The sequence below is a fragment of the Medicago sativa genome, chromosome 1 (assembly GCF_051527215.1).
Source record: "Medicago sativa cultivar Bolivia chromosome 1, Bolivia_mono, whole genome shotgun sequence".
Taxonomy (NCBI): Eukaryota; Viridiplantae; Streptophyta; class Magnoliopsida; order Fabales; family Fabaceae; genus Medicago; species Medicago sativa.
The window spans coordinates 5,659,632-5,673,152 of NC_140749.1; the positions used below are offsets into that span (position 1 = coordinate 5,659,632).

The 13,521-nt window shown below is 34.0% G+C and overlaps 1 protein-coding gene across 5 annotated transcripts; it reads left to right on the forward strand.

The window, feature by feature from the left end:
• The first annotated feature begins 1,927 nt into the window (after nucleotides 1–1,927).
• On the forward strand, nucleotides 1,928–11,913 carry LOC146952022 (uncharacterized). Of its 5 annotated transcripts, none has more exons than XM_085757603.1 (8): nucleotides 1,928–4,420; nucleotides 5,593–6,700; nucleotides 6,874–7,149; nucleotides 7,257–9,884; nucleotides 9,989–10,580; nucleotides 10,758–10,905; nucleotides 11,055–11,349; nucleotides 11,448–11,913. In XM_085757603.1, exons 1-5 carry the CDS (start codon nucleotides 3,966–3,968, stop codon nucleotides 10,454–10,456), a joined length of 4,935 nt encoding a protein of 1,644 aa, XP_085613729.1. In that variant the 5' UTR covers nucleotides 1,928–3,965; the 3' UTR covers nucleotides 10,457–10,580; nucleotides 10,758–10,905; nucleotides 11,055–11,349; nucleotides 11,448–11,913. The 5 variants fall into 5 exon arrangements, with proteins under 5 accessions (XP_085613729.1, XP_085613738.1, XP_085613726.1 ...); XM_085757612.1 differs by having other exon boundaries at nucleotides 10,768–10,905; XM_085757600.1 differs by having other exon boundaries at nucleotides 11,055–11,913.
• Nucleotides 11,914–13,521: the final 1,608 nt, after the last annotated feature.

Consider the following 13,521-nt stretch of genomic DNA (forward strand, 5'->3'; position numbering starts at 1 on the left):
CGTGAGATTTGATGAAAATTGAGATTCTGAGAAAAAGTGATTTTAAGTGTTTGTGAGAAATAAGTGATTCTAGGATAAGCTGTTTTGGAGATTTAAAAATATGATTTTTCAGTAAAAGAAGATAGGATTTGTCGAATAGAACGCGTAGGCGAAAACGGAATTGGAATCGGGGTAACAGTTAGGTTTTTACGGACGAAACGGTAAAACCGAGAAAAACCAGGACTGCACAGAGCTGTTGTGCAGGTCACTGGCTACTTCCTTCCCACGCCTAGGCGCAGCTTTCCACGCTTGAGCGCAGCAAGGCAGCCCCTCATGGGTGACTGCTTATTGTGCTTTCGTTGCGTGCTGCCAGAACTTTGATTTTTATGTTCTTGTGTCTTTTTCACCCGTTTCCGTGTTGAACTAGCTTTTGGTGTAAACATGAAAGTTGTAGATAATTGAGTTAGCTTTCTAGTGGATTTGGTGTGACTAGAAAATTATGTATAGATTTTGAGTTATGAAGAAAATAGTCCAAGTGGGTCCTCAGAAAACTTTAAGAAAACTTAGCATAACTAATCCCAAGTTAGTCCAAAAATTTATGGTTGGTTTCCCAACTTCAACTTAAGTATTAGAGATTTAGTTGAGTTGTTTTATGAGTATTTGGCTTATGTCTTATCGATCGAACTTGAATTGCTTTTGAAGAATGTTTTGGACTCTGATATGAATGTAATTGATTAATTTATATGTTGTTATTGTTGTTGATATGTTGGAATATATTATGTGAGTATTGTATGATGCATAATATTATGATGATTTATGGTGTCAAGTTGATATGATTCATTCCTTTAATGATGATATGTTATTCAAGCACTGTTATATGCTGCATTTGTCGTTGTTTGCTGCTGTTGACCATTTAATGTTACAAAGTTGTATGAGTCGGTCCAAGTTGTAAATATCCAAGAAGTGGTCCATGTTAATGGAATTATAAGAGATGTTCATGATGTTGTCTAAGTTGTAGGAAGATTGAGTCCATTGCATACTCATTAAAGATGGGGGCTTGAGGCCCGACAGCTTTTTCTCACTTTGTTGAAGAGCCTATTTACGCTCATATATGTTGGGGGCTTGATGCCCTGAACGGTACCACATGCATTTGCATATCAAGAAGTTTTTACGAAGGTTTAAGATGTTAAGAGTTGCATTGTCAAGTTGAGTTGCATCGTCGAGTCAAGTGTTGAGTTGAATAAGATGTCTGATGATTTTAAGATGATATTTGCTTATGTTTTAAAGATGATATTTGCTTATGAATTAAAGATGATATTTGATTATGATTTGATATGATGCTAAGTGTTAAATGTTTGATATGTTAATGATGTTTTATGTTGTTAAATGCATTTTGATGAATTATATGTTTAATTTGTTGACTGTGACATCTCACCCCTTTGCTTGAAAATGTTGCTCTTCGTATGGGTAGCTTGCAAGTAACTAAGATTAGTTGCGGTCGTGAGTGGACTCCTCACAAGTGTGTCGTAGGTGCTCTGATACGTAACTGGATGGGGATTTTGCTACAGTTTTCTATTCCTTACGTATTGCTTTGAATTTTCATGAAATAAATGATGAACAAAGACTTTATGAGATTTTTATGATGAGGCCTGCGTGCCAAAGACTTTTATGATGTTAAACTAATTCCGCTGCGTAGTTTTAAAGATTAAGTTGAATAATTTTGAAGGATAAATTATTATCCATTCTATTTTACGATTTTTAAGAAGTGTAGCATTCCGTTTATGATTGAAAATACTCTGATTTATTACGAATTTTTATGTTGGGAAAACGGGGTGTTACACCATGTGTTCTCATTGATTCTTCCAAGAACATCGTCAACTGCGATGGTTCTGTGTTCGATGTGCACAAAGACGAGAAACTGAAGTTTCTTGAACCATAATTGAAGAATTGAGACTCTGTTTTCGGTTTCTCTGAAGCGTCAGAAGATTTCATCAAACACACAACTCTGGTGAGATTGCGTAGCGCTGTTTACGGCGTCGCCACCATGAGGCCTTTCGTCTCCTGATTGTTCGTTGGAAAACAAATAGAACGAACCCTATTCACGTTCAACAACAAGATTCAGATTTTCAAGTTACATGACAAGTTTACTGTGAATAAATCATGGTTAGTTGATAGGTAAACTATAGTTAGTTGGTTGGTTAAGTAGTTAGGAGTTAGTTAAACTAACTCACCCCTATAAATAACTCTCACCATTGTACTCTATAATCATTCTTTTATCAATCTATATCCATTCTCTATGAATTACTATGAGTATCTCCCATATGAATACTCCTATGCTTGCTTTCTTACCGATCACTATGATCTTTATCCTTGAGATTCCATGATTACTAATAGCTACTTAAGCGTTCTCCAATAACTATATTCCTTCACTTAACTTTGCAATTGATAGGCGGCGGTTAAAGAGGAACAATATAATTGGGATGTCTTAATTTATTGTCTTTGCACACTCTTTTCTATTTTTAAAAGAAAAAAAATATTCTCTGTGTTCTGGTCCATCAAAATTCACTTGACATAGACCCAATTACAAGGTAAAGCTCAATAAAGCATCAAACCTAACACTATCCCTTATATCTATATAAGGAGATCTCCTCTCCCAAACAAGGTAAGTTAATTCTTTTCCTTAAACCTCTCAACCCTCTATTTTCCTTCTGACTTGGGGTCGAAACACTTTCTTCATCAACGTGAGTATCGTTATCTTCCTCAAGATAATCTTGTTCTCGAACAAACACTTCGCTTAACTATAACTTCGGTAAAAATGTGCCTTCATCTAACTAATTTGGAGTAGTAATTATAACCCTATGAAATCGAAATCAAAGAAAAAGAAAAGAGGAAAACCAAAAAAAAAAGAAGTAACATCTATTCTATAACCAGCAAATAATGTACACTTAAAAACTGTTTAAATAACTTTTAAAAAAAGATAAAAAATGTCGGTAGCCTTATGAAATAGAAAACTTCTAATTTCACCTTCATAATTTCAAGTTACACCCCACTATCAGGTTTTTAAAATTTCGAATTGAGCTATTGTCTTTTAACTTCATATCATCTTTTCAAATCTTATGTAAATGTATCTAAACTTAATTTATGTAAATGTTCTATTTTTTTTTAATTTAAATATACTTGATCTAAGTTTATGAATTTTTTTTTTTCCAATCGAATTTATGCAAGATCTAGAAACTCAAAACGTGCAATTGATGTTTACTAGGCGTTCAAAAATAAATTTCACATGTGTTCCATTGTATCCACAATACTCCATATGTCCTTCTAGAATATGGTTAACCACAACAAATCGTAATGGGGACACAAATTTCACATCAACAACCAACAATTCTTCGTCGAAAGGTAAACTTTAAACAGTTTGACGACAAACAATTGGATTAGACCATGAATTTGAAAATACTAAATTTGTATTCTTGTCCTCCATGTTAATGAACTAAGACCACAACAATTGTTTTATCTGATCTACGACCTCCCCAACATCAACACTTTTTCCGTTAAAAATATTGGTGTATTTAGTTGTTTCTTCCGTGATTATCGTTTTAGTGTGACGTTTGTTTCTTCATCTCGTTGCAGTGTTCATTCGATCCAAATTGAACGATTAATTTCAATTCAATGAAGATTTAACCAATAACTTTAATATCTTAACATTACATATATACACTATAATCTTAACATTACATATATAAACTAAACTATAATCATGAATATTTGGAACACTTGAATTTTTCTTTATTTTAAATAATTTTAGAAAATAAATAATTAAAGAAAAAAGACAAAACACATGCAAGACAATTATTAAATACACCAAAAGTGTCTTGTTGAAATGAAATGATTGAGGGGTTCCATATAACAAAGTCAACGAACTTTCTTCACTTTCTAACATGTTATAGTTACAGTACACTCCATTGATCCACTTTCTTCATATTCTTATGGCTTCTTCTTCTTCATTCACCTACGATGTTTTCCTAAGCTTCAGAGGCACCGACACACGCTACACATTCACCGGCCATCTCCACAAAGCTCTCCGTAACAAAGGCATCACCACCTTCATCGACGACGATCATCTTCAAAAAGGTGACCAAATCACACCCTCACTTCTCAACGCTATTGAAAATTCAAGAATTTCCATTGTTGTAATATCCAAAAACTATGCGTCTTCGTCTTTTTGTTTACAAGAACTTTGTAAGATTCTTGAAAATGGGGGATTGGTTTGGCCAGTTTTTTATGATGTGGAGCCTTCCAATGTGAGGAACTTGAGTGGGAGTTTTGGAGAGGCTATGGCTGTTCATGAGGTTAGGTATAGTGATGATGTTGATAGGTTGGTGAAATGGAAGAAGGGTCTTCATCAAGTTGCTAATTTAGCTGGATTTCATTACAAAAATGGGTTAGCCATTTTCTTTTTTAAGCTTTTCATTTTTCTACTAATTGTTAATATTAGGGTATCTCTGGGTGGATCAACTTATTTGAGCTTATCTAGGTTTTGTTTGGTAAAATATAGCAAATGGTTGATAAATTAGCTTATAGTGAATGAACTTATAACAAATAGTGATGGCAGCCAAGTTGAACTTATAGTGTTTGCTAAAATTAGTGGTTGAATTAGCTTATAGGACTGACTTATTTCATTTTTTTCAATTAAGATTACAAGGGTATAATTGAGAGAGAAATGACAAGCTTTAAACTTTAAGCTACTTGAAATAGCTTATGAAAAAAATACTATAAGCTATGAGATAGTAAAAAAGCTATAAGTCTGTGAGAAAAAATCGTTACCAAACAAGAATATTTTGATCATATGAGCTTATAAGATATAAGCTAGCCGCCATAAGCTCAAAATTTTGTCTTGCCAAACAAAGTCCTAGTGGCATAAGTATTTGTGAGATTATTTAGGAGGGGAAGTATCTCGTGACATTTTTATAAATTGTTTTTCTACTTATTTTCATAAGCTCTCTAGGATAACTTATGAAACAAGTTTATTAGCTTGTAAAAAAACAGTTTCATTTTATTTTATCTTTTGTTATAAAAGTAATATATCCATAAATCCTTGTATGATTTATTCTATAAGCATATAATTAAGTTGTTTATCCAAACAGATTTTTATAGTTTGATTGGAAATGATTTAGTGTAAACCAGTTTTATGGTGACATCCAATAAAAATCCGCTAATTTGCCAAATCACTATACTTTTGTAACAATATTTAAAATTAATGGTATGAAAGGGAAAAATAGAGGGCTTTTATTGAATGTCAATGTATAAACTAATTTAACTGATGGTTTGTATGCCTTACATTTTTAGTTAGAACAAATAAGTGTTCAAAATATAGACACGTGGCACGTTCGGATTGACTTATTTTTGAGTTTATGCAAATAAATAAGCTTTTATGTATCATTCATAAGCTTTTATGTATTAGTGCGAGCTTATGAATTAGCATAAAAGCTTATTTATTTGCATAAGCTTTTTTTCATAAGATAAAAAATAAGCCAATCCAAACATGGACATGATGTTGACATATGAAGGTAGTTTATGATGTAATAACATGACTTTTGCTGACTTATTGCATAGGGATGGATATGAGCATGAGTTTATTGGGAAGATTGTTGAACAAGTCTCAAAAGAGATTAAGCCTCTTACTATACCTGCTGTTGAATATAGAGTTGGACTGGGGCCCCAAAGGCAAAATGTACTTTCACTTTTGAATGTTGGTTGTGATGACAGAGTTGCCAAGGTAGGGATCCATGGAATTGGTGGAATTGGTAAAACAACTCTTGCTCTAGAAGTCTATAATTTGATTGTCCATCAATTTGAAAGTTCATGTTTTCTTGAAAACATTCGGGAAAATTCAGAGAAACATGGGTTGATATATCTCCAAAAGATCATTCTTTCGGAAATAATCGGAGAGAAGGAGATTGAGTTAACAAGTGTTAAACAAGGAATTTCAGTAATACAACAAAGGCTCCAGAAAAAGAAGGTTCTTTTGCTTCTAGATGATGTCGACGAGCAGAAACAATTGGATGCAATTGCTGGAGGAAATGATTGGTATGGTCTCGGCAGTAGAGTCATCATCACAACCCGGGACAAAGGGTTGCTATCGTCTCACGGGGTTGAAAGTATGTATGAGGTGCATGAGTTGAACAAGAAGGATGCTTTTGAATTGCTTAGACGAAAAGCTTTTAAAACCAGCAAAGTTTGTCCAAATTATGCAGATGTTTTGAATCGTGCCTTGACTTATGCTTCTGGCCTTCCTTTGGCTTTAGAAGTAATAGGTTCTCACTTATTTAACAAAACAATAGAACAATGTAAATCTACATTAGATCGTTATGAAAGGATTCCTGATAAAAAGATGCAAACGTTACTAAAAGTAAGCTTTGATGCTTTGGAAGAAGAAGAGAAAAGCGTTTTTCTTGACATTGCTTGTTGCTTCAAAGGATATGATTTGATGGTCGTCAATAAAATGCTTCATGCCCATCATGGTGACAACATGGAAGATCACATTCAGGTGTTACTAGAGAAATCTCTCATAAAGATAACCGAGTCTTCTAGCGTAACATTACATGATGCGATAGAGGACATGGGAAAAGAAATTGTTAGACAAGAATCACCGAAAGAACCTGGAAAGCGCAGTAGGTTATGGTGCCCTGAAGATATAGTTCAAGTTTTAGAAGAAAATACGGTGAGTGAATAAAATTCGTATGGATGATTTTTCCTTTCATCTTCAACCTTGATTTAGCTTTGTTCATTATTGCAGTTACGAATGCCTACATGTCAATTTTTCCCTATATAATATTAAGCTCTAGCATATATACATGCATATGGGGTTGATTTGTGCTTTTTTTGTGTTAAAAGGGAACAAGTAAAATTGAAATCATATATTTGGATTCCTCCATTGAAGTAAAATGGGATGAAGAGGCTTTCAAGAAGATGAAAAACCTCAGAACGCTAATTATTAGGCATGGTGCTTTTTCTGAAAGTCCCAAATATCTTCCAAATAGTTTGAGAATTCTGGAATGGCGGAAATATCCTTCTGGAGGTGTACCATCTGATTCTTATCCCAAGAAACTCGCCATATGCAAATTTGCCTTTGACTATACATCATTCGTGTGGGGAGATTTCTTAAAGAAGGCAAGTGTGATAAATTTTATATCCCCCATCTTATATCAATAAATTACTCGAATATTAATCATTTCTTACTTGTTTGTTTGACTGTTGTTCTCTTTTAATTTTTGCAGAAGTTCCAAAATATGAGAGTTTTAAATATAGATAGCTGTGGATTCTTAGCACACATGCCCAATATATCTGGTCTTCTAAATTTAGAAGAACTTTCATTTCAATATTGTGAGAATTTAATTACAATGGATGACTCGGTTGGGTTGTTAAGTAAACTTAAAATCTTGAGAGTTGGAAGTTGCAAGAAGCTCAAGTGTTTTCCACCTCTCAAGTTGGTTTCGCTAGAAGAACTCGATGTTTCATATTGTGATAGTCTCAAGAGTTTTCCACATGTGGTAGATGGGTTGCTTAATAAACTTCAAACCTTGAGTGTTAAAAATTGCAACACTATTAGGAGTATTCCACCTCTTAAGATGGCTTCACTTGAAGAACATAATCTTTTATATTGTGATAGTCTCGAGTGTTTTTCACTTGTGGTGGATGGGTTACTGGAGAAACTTAAAATCTTGAGAGTTATAGGTTGCAGTAATATCAAAAGTATCCCACCTTTCAAGTTGACTTCACTAGAAGAACTTGATCTTTCATATTGTAATAGTCTCACAAGTTTTCCAGCCATTGTAGATGGGTTTCTTGGTAAACTTAAACTCCTAAGTGTTAGATATTGTTGCAAGCTCAAGAATATTCCACCTCTCAAGTTGGCTGCTTTGGAACAACTTGATCTTTCATACTGCGATAGCCTAGAGAGTTTTCCACCCGTGGTGGATGGGTTGTTGGATAAACTTAAAATCCTCAAAGTTTTTTGCTGCAACAGTATTATCAGTATCCCACCTCTCAAGTTAGATTCGCTAAAGGAACTGCATCTTTCATATTGTGATAGTCTTGAGAATTTTCCACCAGTGATGAACGGCTTGCTAAAGAAACTTCAGTTCTTGAGTATTAAAAGTTGCAGCAATATCAAGAGCATTCCGCCTCTTCAGTTGACTTCTCTAGAAGAACTAGATCTTTCAAATTGTCAGAGTCTTGAGAGTTTTCCGCCTGTGGTTGATCAGTTGTTGGAGAACCTTAAATTCCTAAGTATTAGATACTGCCACAAGCTCAGGATCATTCCACCTCTGAAGTTGGATTCTCTGGAACTACTCGATATTTCATATTGTGATAGTCTTGAGAGTTTTCCACATGTGGTGGATGGGAGGTTGGAGAAACTTAAAATTATGAGAGTTAAAAGTTGTAGCAATCTCAAGAGTATCCCACCTCTAAAGTTGGCTTCACTGGAAGAACTTGATCTTTCATATTGTGATAGTCTCGAGAGTTTTCCAGCAGTGGTGGATGGTTTTTTGGGTAAACTTCGATTATTGAGTGTCAAAGATTGCAACAAACTCAAAAAATTTCCACCTCTCAAATTGGCTTCTTTAAAAGCACTTGATCTTTCATATTGTGATAATCTTGAGAGTTTTCCTCCTGTGGTGGATGGATTTATGGACCAACTTCAATTCTTGAGTGTTATATATTGCCGCAAGCTCAGGAGCATTCCACCTCTTAAGTTGGATTTACTGGAACATTTTGATCTTTCATATTGTGATAGTCTTGTGAGTTTTCCACCTGTGGTGGATGGGATGCTAGAGAAACTTAGAATCTTCAGAGTTATAAGTTGCAACCGCATCCAGAGTATCCCACCTCTCAAGTTGACTTCCCTAGAAGAACTTAATCTTTCATATTGTGATGGTCTCGAGAGTTTTCCACATGTGGTAGATGGGTTTCTGGGTAAACTTAAGGTCCTTAATGTTAGATATTGCCGCAATCTCAAGAGTATTCCACCTCTAAAATTAGATTTGCTGGAACAACTCGATCTTTCTTATTGTGATAGTCTCAAGAGTTTTCCCCCTATTGTGGATGGACAGCTGAAGAAACTTAAAATCTTGAGAGTTACAAATTGCAGCAATATTAGGAGTATCCCGCCTCTCAATTTGGCTTTGCTAGAAGAACTCAATCTTTCGTATTGTCATAATCTTGAGTGTTTTCCACTTGTGGTGGATGGGTTTCCAAATAATCTCAAAGTCCTCAGTGTTAGATATTGCCGCAAGCTCAAGAGTATTCCACCTCTCAAGTTTGCTTCGCTAGAAGTTCTTGATCTTTCATATTGTGATAACCTTGAGAGTTTTCCAAAAATATTAGGAGAGATGGAAAATATAAGACAAGTTCACTTGTATACAACTCCCATAAAGGAATTGCCATTTTCTTTTCAAAATCTTACCCGACTTCGAACATTATATCTTTGTAATTGTGGAATTGTTCAGTTACCAAGTAGCATTGTCATGATGCTAGAACTGGATGAACTTATCATAGAGGATGGAGGATGGCTATTCCCAAAAGAAGACCAGGGTGAAGAAAAAGTCATCTCAATTCAGTCTTCACAAGTAGAATTTCTTCGTCTCTGGAACTGCAACCTTTCCGATGAATCGTTGGCAATCGGTCTTAAGTGGTTTGCCAATGTTAAAGAATTATACCTAAGTTGGAGTAAATTTACCATTCTCCCCAACTGCATTGAAAAGTGTCACTTTTTATGGAAGCTTGTCTTAGATAATTGTGAGAATCTTCAGGAAATCAAAGGGATTCCGCCAAGCTTAAAAACATTTTCGGCCATTAACTGCATATCTCTGACTTTGTCGTGTACAAGCAAGTTTCTGAATCAGGTCTTGATTTCTTTTTCTTTTTTTAGCTTAGTTGATTTGATAATTGATATTCTTCTTAATATTCCTAAAGACCTAAACATGTATGAATTATTTATGACTAACAGGAACTCCATGAGTCTGGAAACACCAGTTTTGTTTTTCCACAAGCAGAGATTCCAAAGTGGTTTGACCACCAATGCATGAAAGGATTTTCAATTTCATTCTGGTTTCGTAACAAGTTCCCTGCCATAGTTCTTTGTGTTGTTTCTCCATTGACAAGGGATAATTATCAACCTGACGTCAAAGTGTTCATCAATGGCAAAACATTTTTCTACAGGGATCTCGAGGCTGAATATGTGTGGCCGATATCGTTTCATTTACATATTTTTCATATGCAAATTGAAAAATTCAATGATGACGTGGATGCAGCACTTTTAGAAAATGAGTGGAACCATGTGGTGGTTGACTTTGGGTTCGAATTCCATAAAAGTGGAATCCATGTGTTGAAAGAGAAAAGTAGCATGATGGATATCCGATTCACCAATCCAGAGAATGATGTTAATACGGGGATTACTCTTTATCATTGCTCTTAAGCTTTGATTCTGATGTGGATAAAAGGGAATGGGATCAACTCTACCAATTTCAAGAATCCACCATTTAGTTATAAGTATTCCTACAAAGATACTCATGGCCATTATGTTCACACAGGATGTTGATGTAAGTATATCGATCATTATACACAAACTGTTGTAATATTTTCTTCTTGTTGAATATTAATCTGTTTCATTATATGTTTCAAAAAAAATATTTTCTTGTAGAGACATCTTTACATTATTTACTGATTGAGTTTTAATTATTTCAGCTCAGTACCGAATTTTAACTTTTTCTTTCTAGTTCTTGGCAGTGTCAAAGGGGAAGGCGTGGAGATGGATCTTTCTGTCGTGGTTGCGCAGAAGTTGCTGTGTTTGTCTGCATCCTGTTTTGCAAATAACAGTTTTTGGCCATTATAATTTTCTGGATATCTTGGGAAGCATGCCTACTGGTAGGTCTCTTTCTGTATGTTTACAGTTGATTAGATCTTTGTAATGCATTTAGAAAGTTAGTCTCTACTCTACTAGTGCACGGCTTCATTTCATTCACTGCAATATGTCAGATGATTTACTTGAAATATGTGTTTCTTTGTTGGCCAAGGTGAAAGAGTTGGACATGTTTCATAAATTACAAAACCTGCATACATAGCAGAAATTCTTTTTGAGGAAATTTGATTTGAATAATTGCAACCTTCTTCGAGAAATTAGAAGGATTCATCACGTGTAGGAGCATTCCCTCAAAAGGCTGCACATCCTTGAAAGATTTAGACCTCACACTTCTTGCTGCATACACCAGAGATTTTAACTTCTTCAGATTCAGTGGAATCTGTAAGGATTCTTAATGACACAAATGCTCGAAGTCTAAGTGAAGAGGCTATGCAACCTTTGAAAACAGTGTAGGACTTCATCTTCATTGATGCTTCAGTTCTATTGCATCCTGAATAGTGTACTGTCATGAAAATCTGCTTAGATTACCTCTCCAAATTTTCTGCAGATGATGATGACATCAGGAGAAATGTGAACACCGATACAAGAGCCTTGATGGAGTTCAAAGCTGGAGTAAGGACTAAAATGAATCAAGTATGAAAATTGATTCTGAATTGCTGCAAGCTGATGAATTAGGAATCAGATTTGCAAGCTGATTAATCACCATATGATCAGCTTCCGACGTAATATAGCATAATAAACTATTTGTAAGCTTTCTTTCAATAACCAGTTGGACCAAACCACTTTACAAACAGTCCCATGATGGTGATCAGTGAAAGGTTCATGGTGATCAGTGAAAGGAATTTAAGTTGGGTGATTAGTTTACTTATATTACCCTTACCAGGAAAAGTGTAAGTTCAAAGACAAGACATTAATGCATGTTTCCCTACCTAGGATTCAAAGTTAAGCTAACCATTGTTTTAAATGATTTCCTAAAGAAAAATTAATGTTATTGTTGTCACGTTTAAGTCAAATGGTAGCATGTCAATACCCTTGTCTCAAAGTTGTTGTGTTATTATTCCCTATCTTTGTCACATATAGATATAAATGTTTTTTTTGATGCCTATGGACCTTTAAAGTTCCTGAATGTGGGATGCAATTTAAGATGTGTGTGAGAGATCACAGGAATGGTCAAGGCATAAGGGGGAACAAGCATTTGTTTTTGGCCCCCTAACCAACTTCACTTAGCTCTCTACATATCTCACTAATTTTATGACATACCTAACAAAAATTGCTTATATAAATCTCTTCTCACAATTTATTTACTTTAAAACTTCTTTCTGATTTAGGTATTATGATTATCTTACCATGGACCTTAGGACTATCATCTATTTCAATGAATGAGATTAATTGATGAATTCCAATATTGTTAATAAAGCTAGTCAAATACTAAAATGTACTAGGGGTGTTACTTTATTCACATTTATTTTCCTTTCTATTTGTGAAGATGGGATGAGATTTTGAGTGTTTTGCCTTTTGTTTCCTTTCTTTATGGTTGAAGGGATAATTGTCATAATTAATTCACCACCTTTTTGTGCCATGAATGTATTGACTCACCTTACAATGTATCATATCAAAGTTGACCTAGTCAATGCTTAAAAGTGAAAAACAAAAGTACAAAATGAAAAAAATAAAATAAAACTAATATATCTTGTTGTGTATAAAAGTCTAATTATACAAAATGTATGTCACAATTTTCAGAAAATGTACACCAAAAACTTTGATACTGCGTGAAATTGGTCTCATGTATTGGCCTGACCCCACCAAGTTAGTCTAGTCGTGAAAGGGATTACATGAGGCATGAATTGTGATAGTTTACCATATTCAAATGGTTGTACCCATACAAAATAAAATATGCAATGAAATCATTTGGTGAGTTATGAAACACTGACGTGCAACCTATACATATATTTTGTACTACCAACAAAAAACGTGACAACCAAAAGGAGTTTATGATTAAATTTAAACATCATGAATTGGTGGAGCTTCAAAGTTCATGGAAAAAAATAACCTCTCATCTTTATTTACACGTAGGAAATTGACAGGGCAACTAATTGTTGTTGTTGGTGAGCCTCCTCAACTGCTCTCAACACAATTTTCTCAATTTTGTTTTTGCTTGCCACAATCCATAATTTCAGTTGCTGTTTTACTACTCTATCCCTCTCCTATGGTCCCAAAATGATTAAGATGAAAATGAAAACATACATGATATAATACATTTGTCTCTTTTTATAAGTTTCTTTATTATTTTTCAGATATATTAAGAAAAAAGAGTAGTGTAATTAATATGTAAATTTTGTATCTAAATATTATCAAATTGTCCTTTGAATATATATGTGTTCAATTCCGACATTTTATCTTCTAAGATAAGTTAGTAATATTAATAATGAGTATATTTAAAATAATAATAATGTATCTAATAATTTAAAATAGAGCTTATATTAAAAAACAAATTTTCCAAAGTTTATATATATATATATATATATATATATATATATATATATATATATATATATATATATTTTAAAATCCAAAGTTTATATTTTGTTGCAGAGATAGCAGTATTTTTCATTTAGAAATTG

Bases quoted from the DNA above. Each gene is read 5' to 3' on its own strand.
- LOC146952022 (XM_085757600.1), top strand. From the start codon at position 3,966: ATGGCTTCTTCTTCTTCATTCACCTACGATGTTTTCCTAAGCTTCAGA. The intron at 4,421-5,592 runs GTTAGCCATTTT...CTTATTGCATAG, and splicing joins GGATTTCATTACAAAAATGG to GGATGGATATGAGCATGAGT. The intron at 6,701-6,873 runs GTGAGTGAATAA...TTGTGTTAAAAG, and splicing joins AAGTTTTAGAAGAAAATACG to GGAACAAGTAAAATTGAAAT.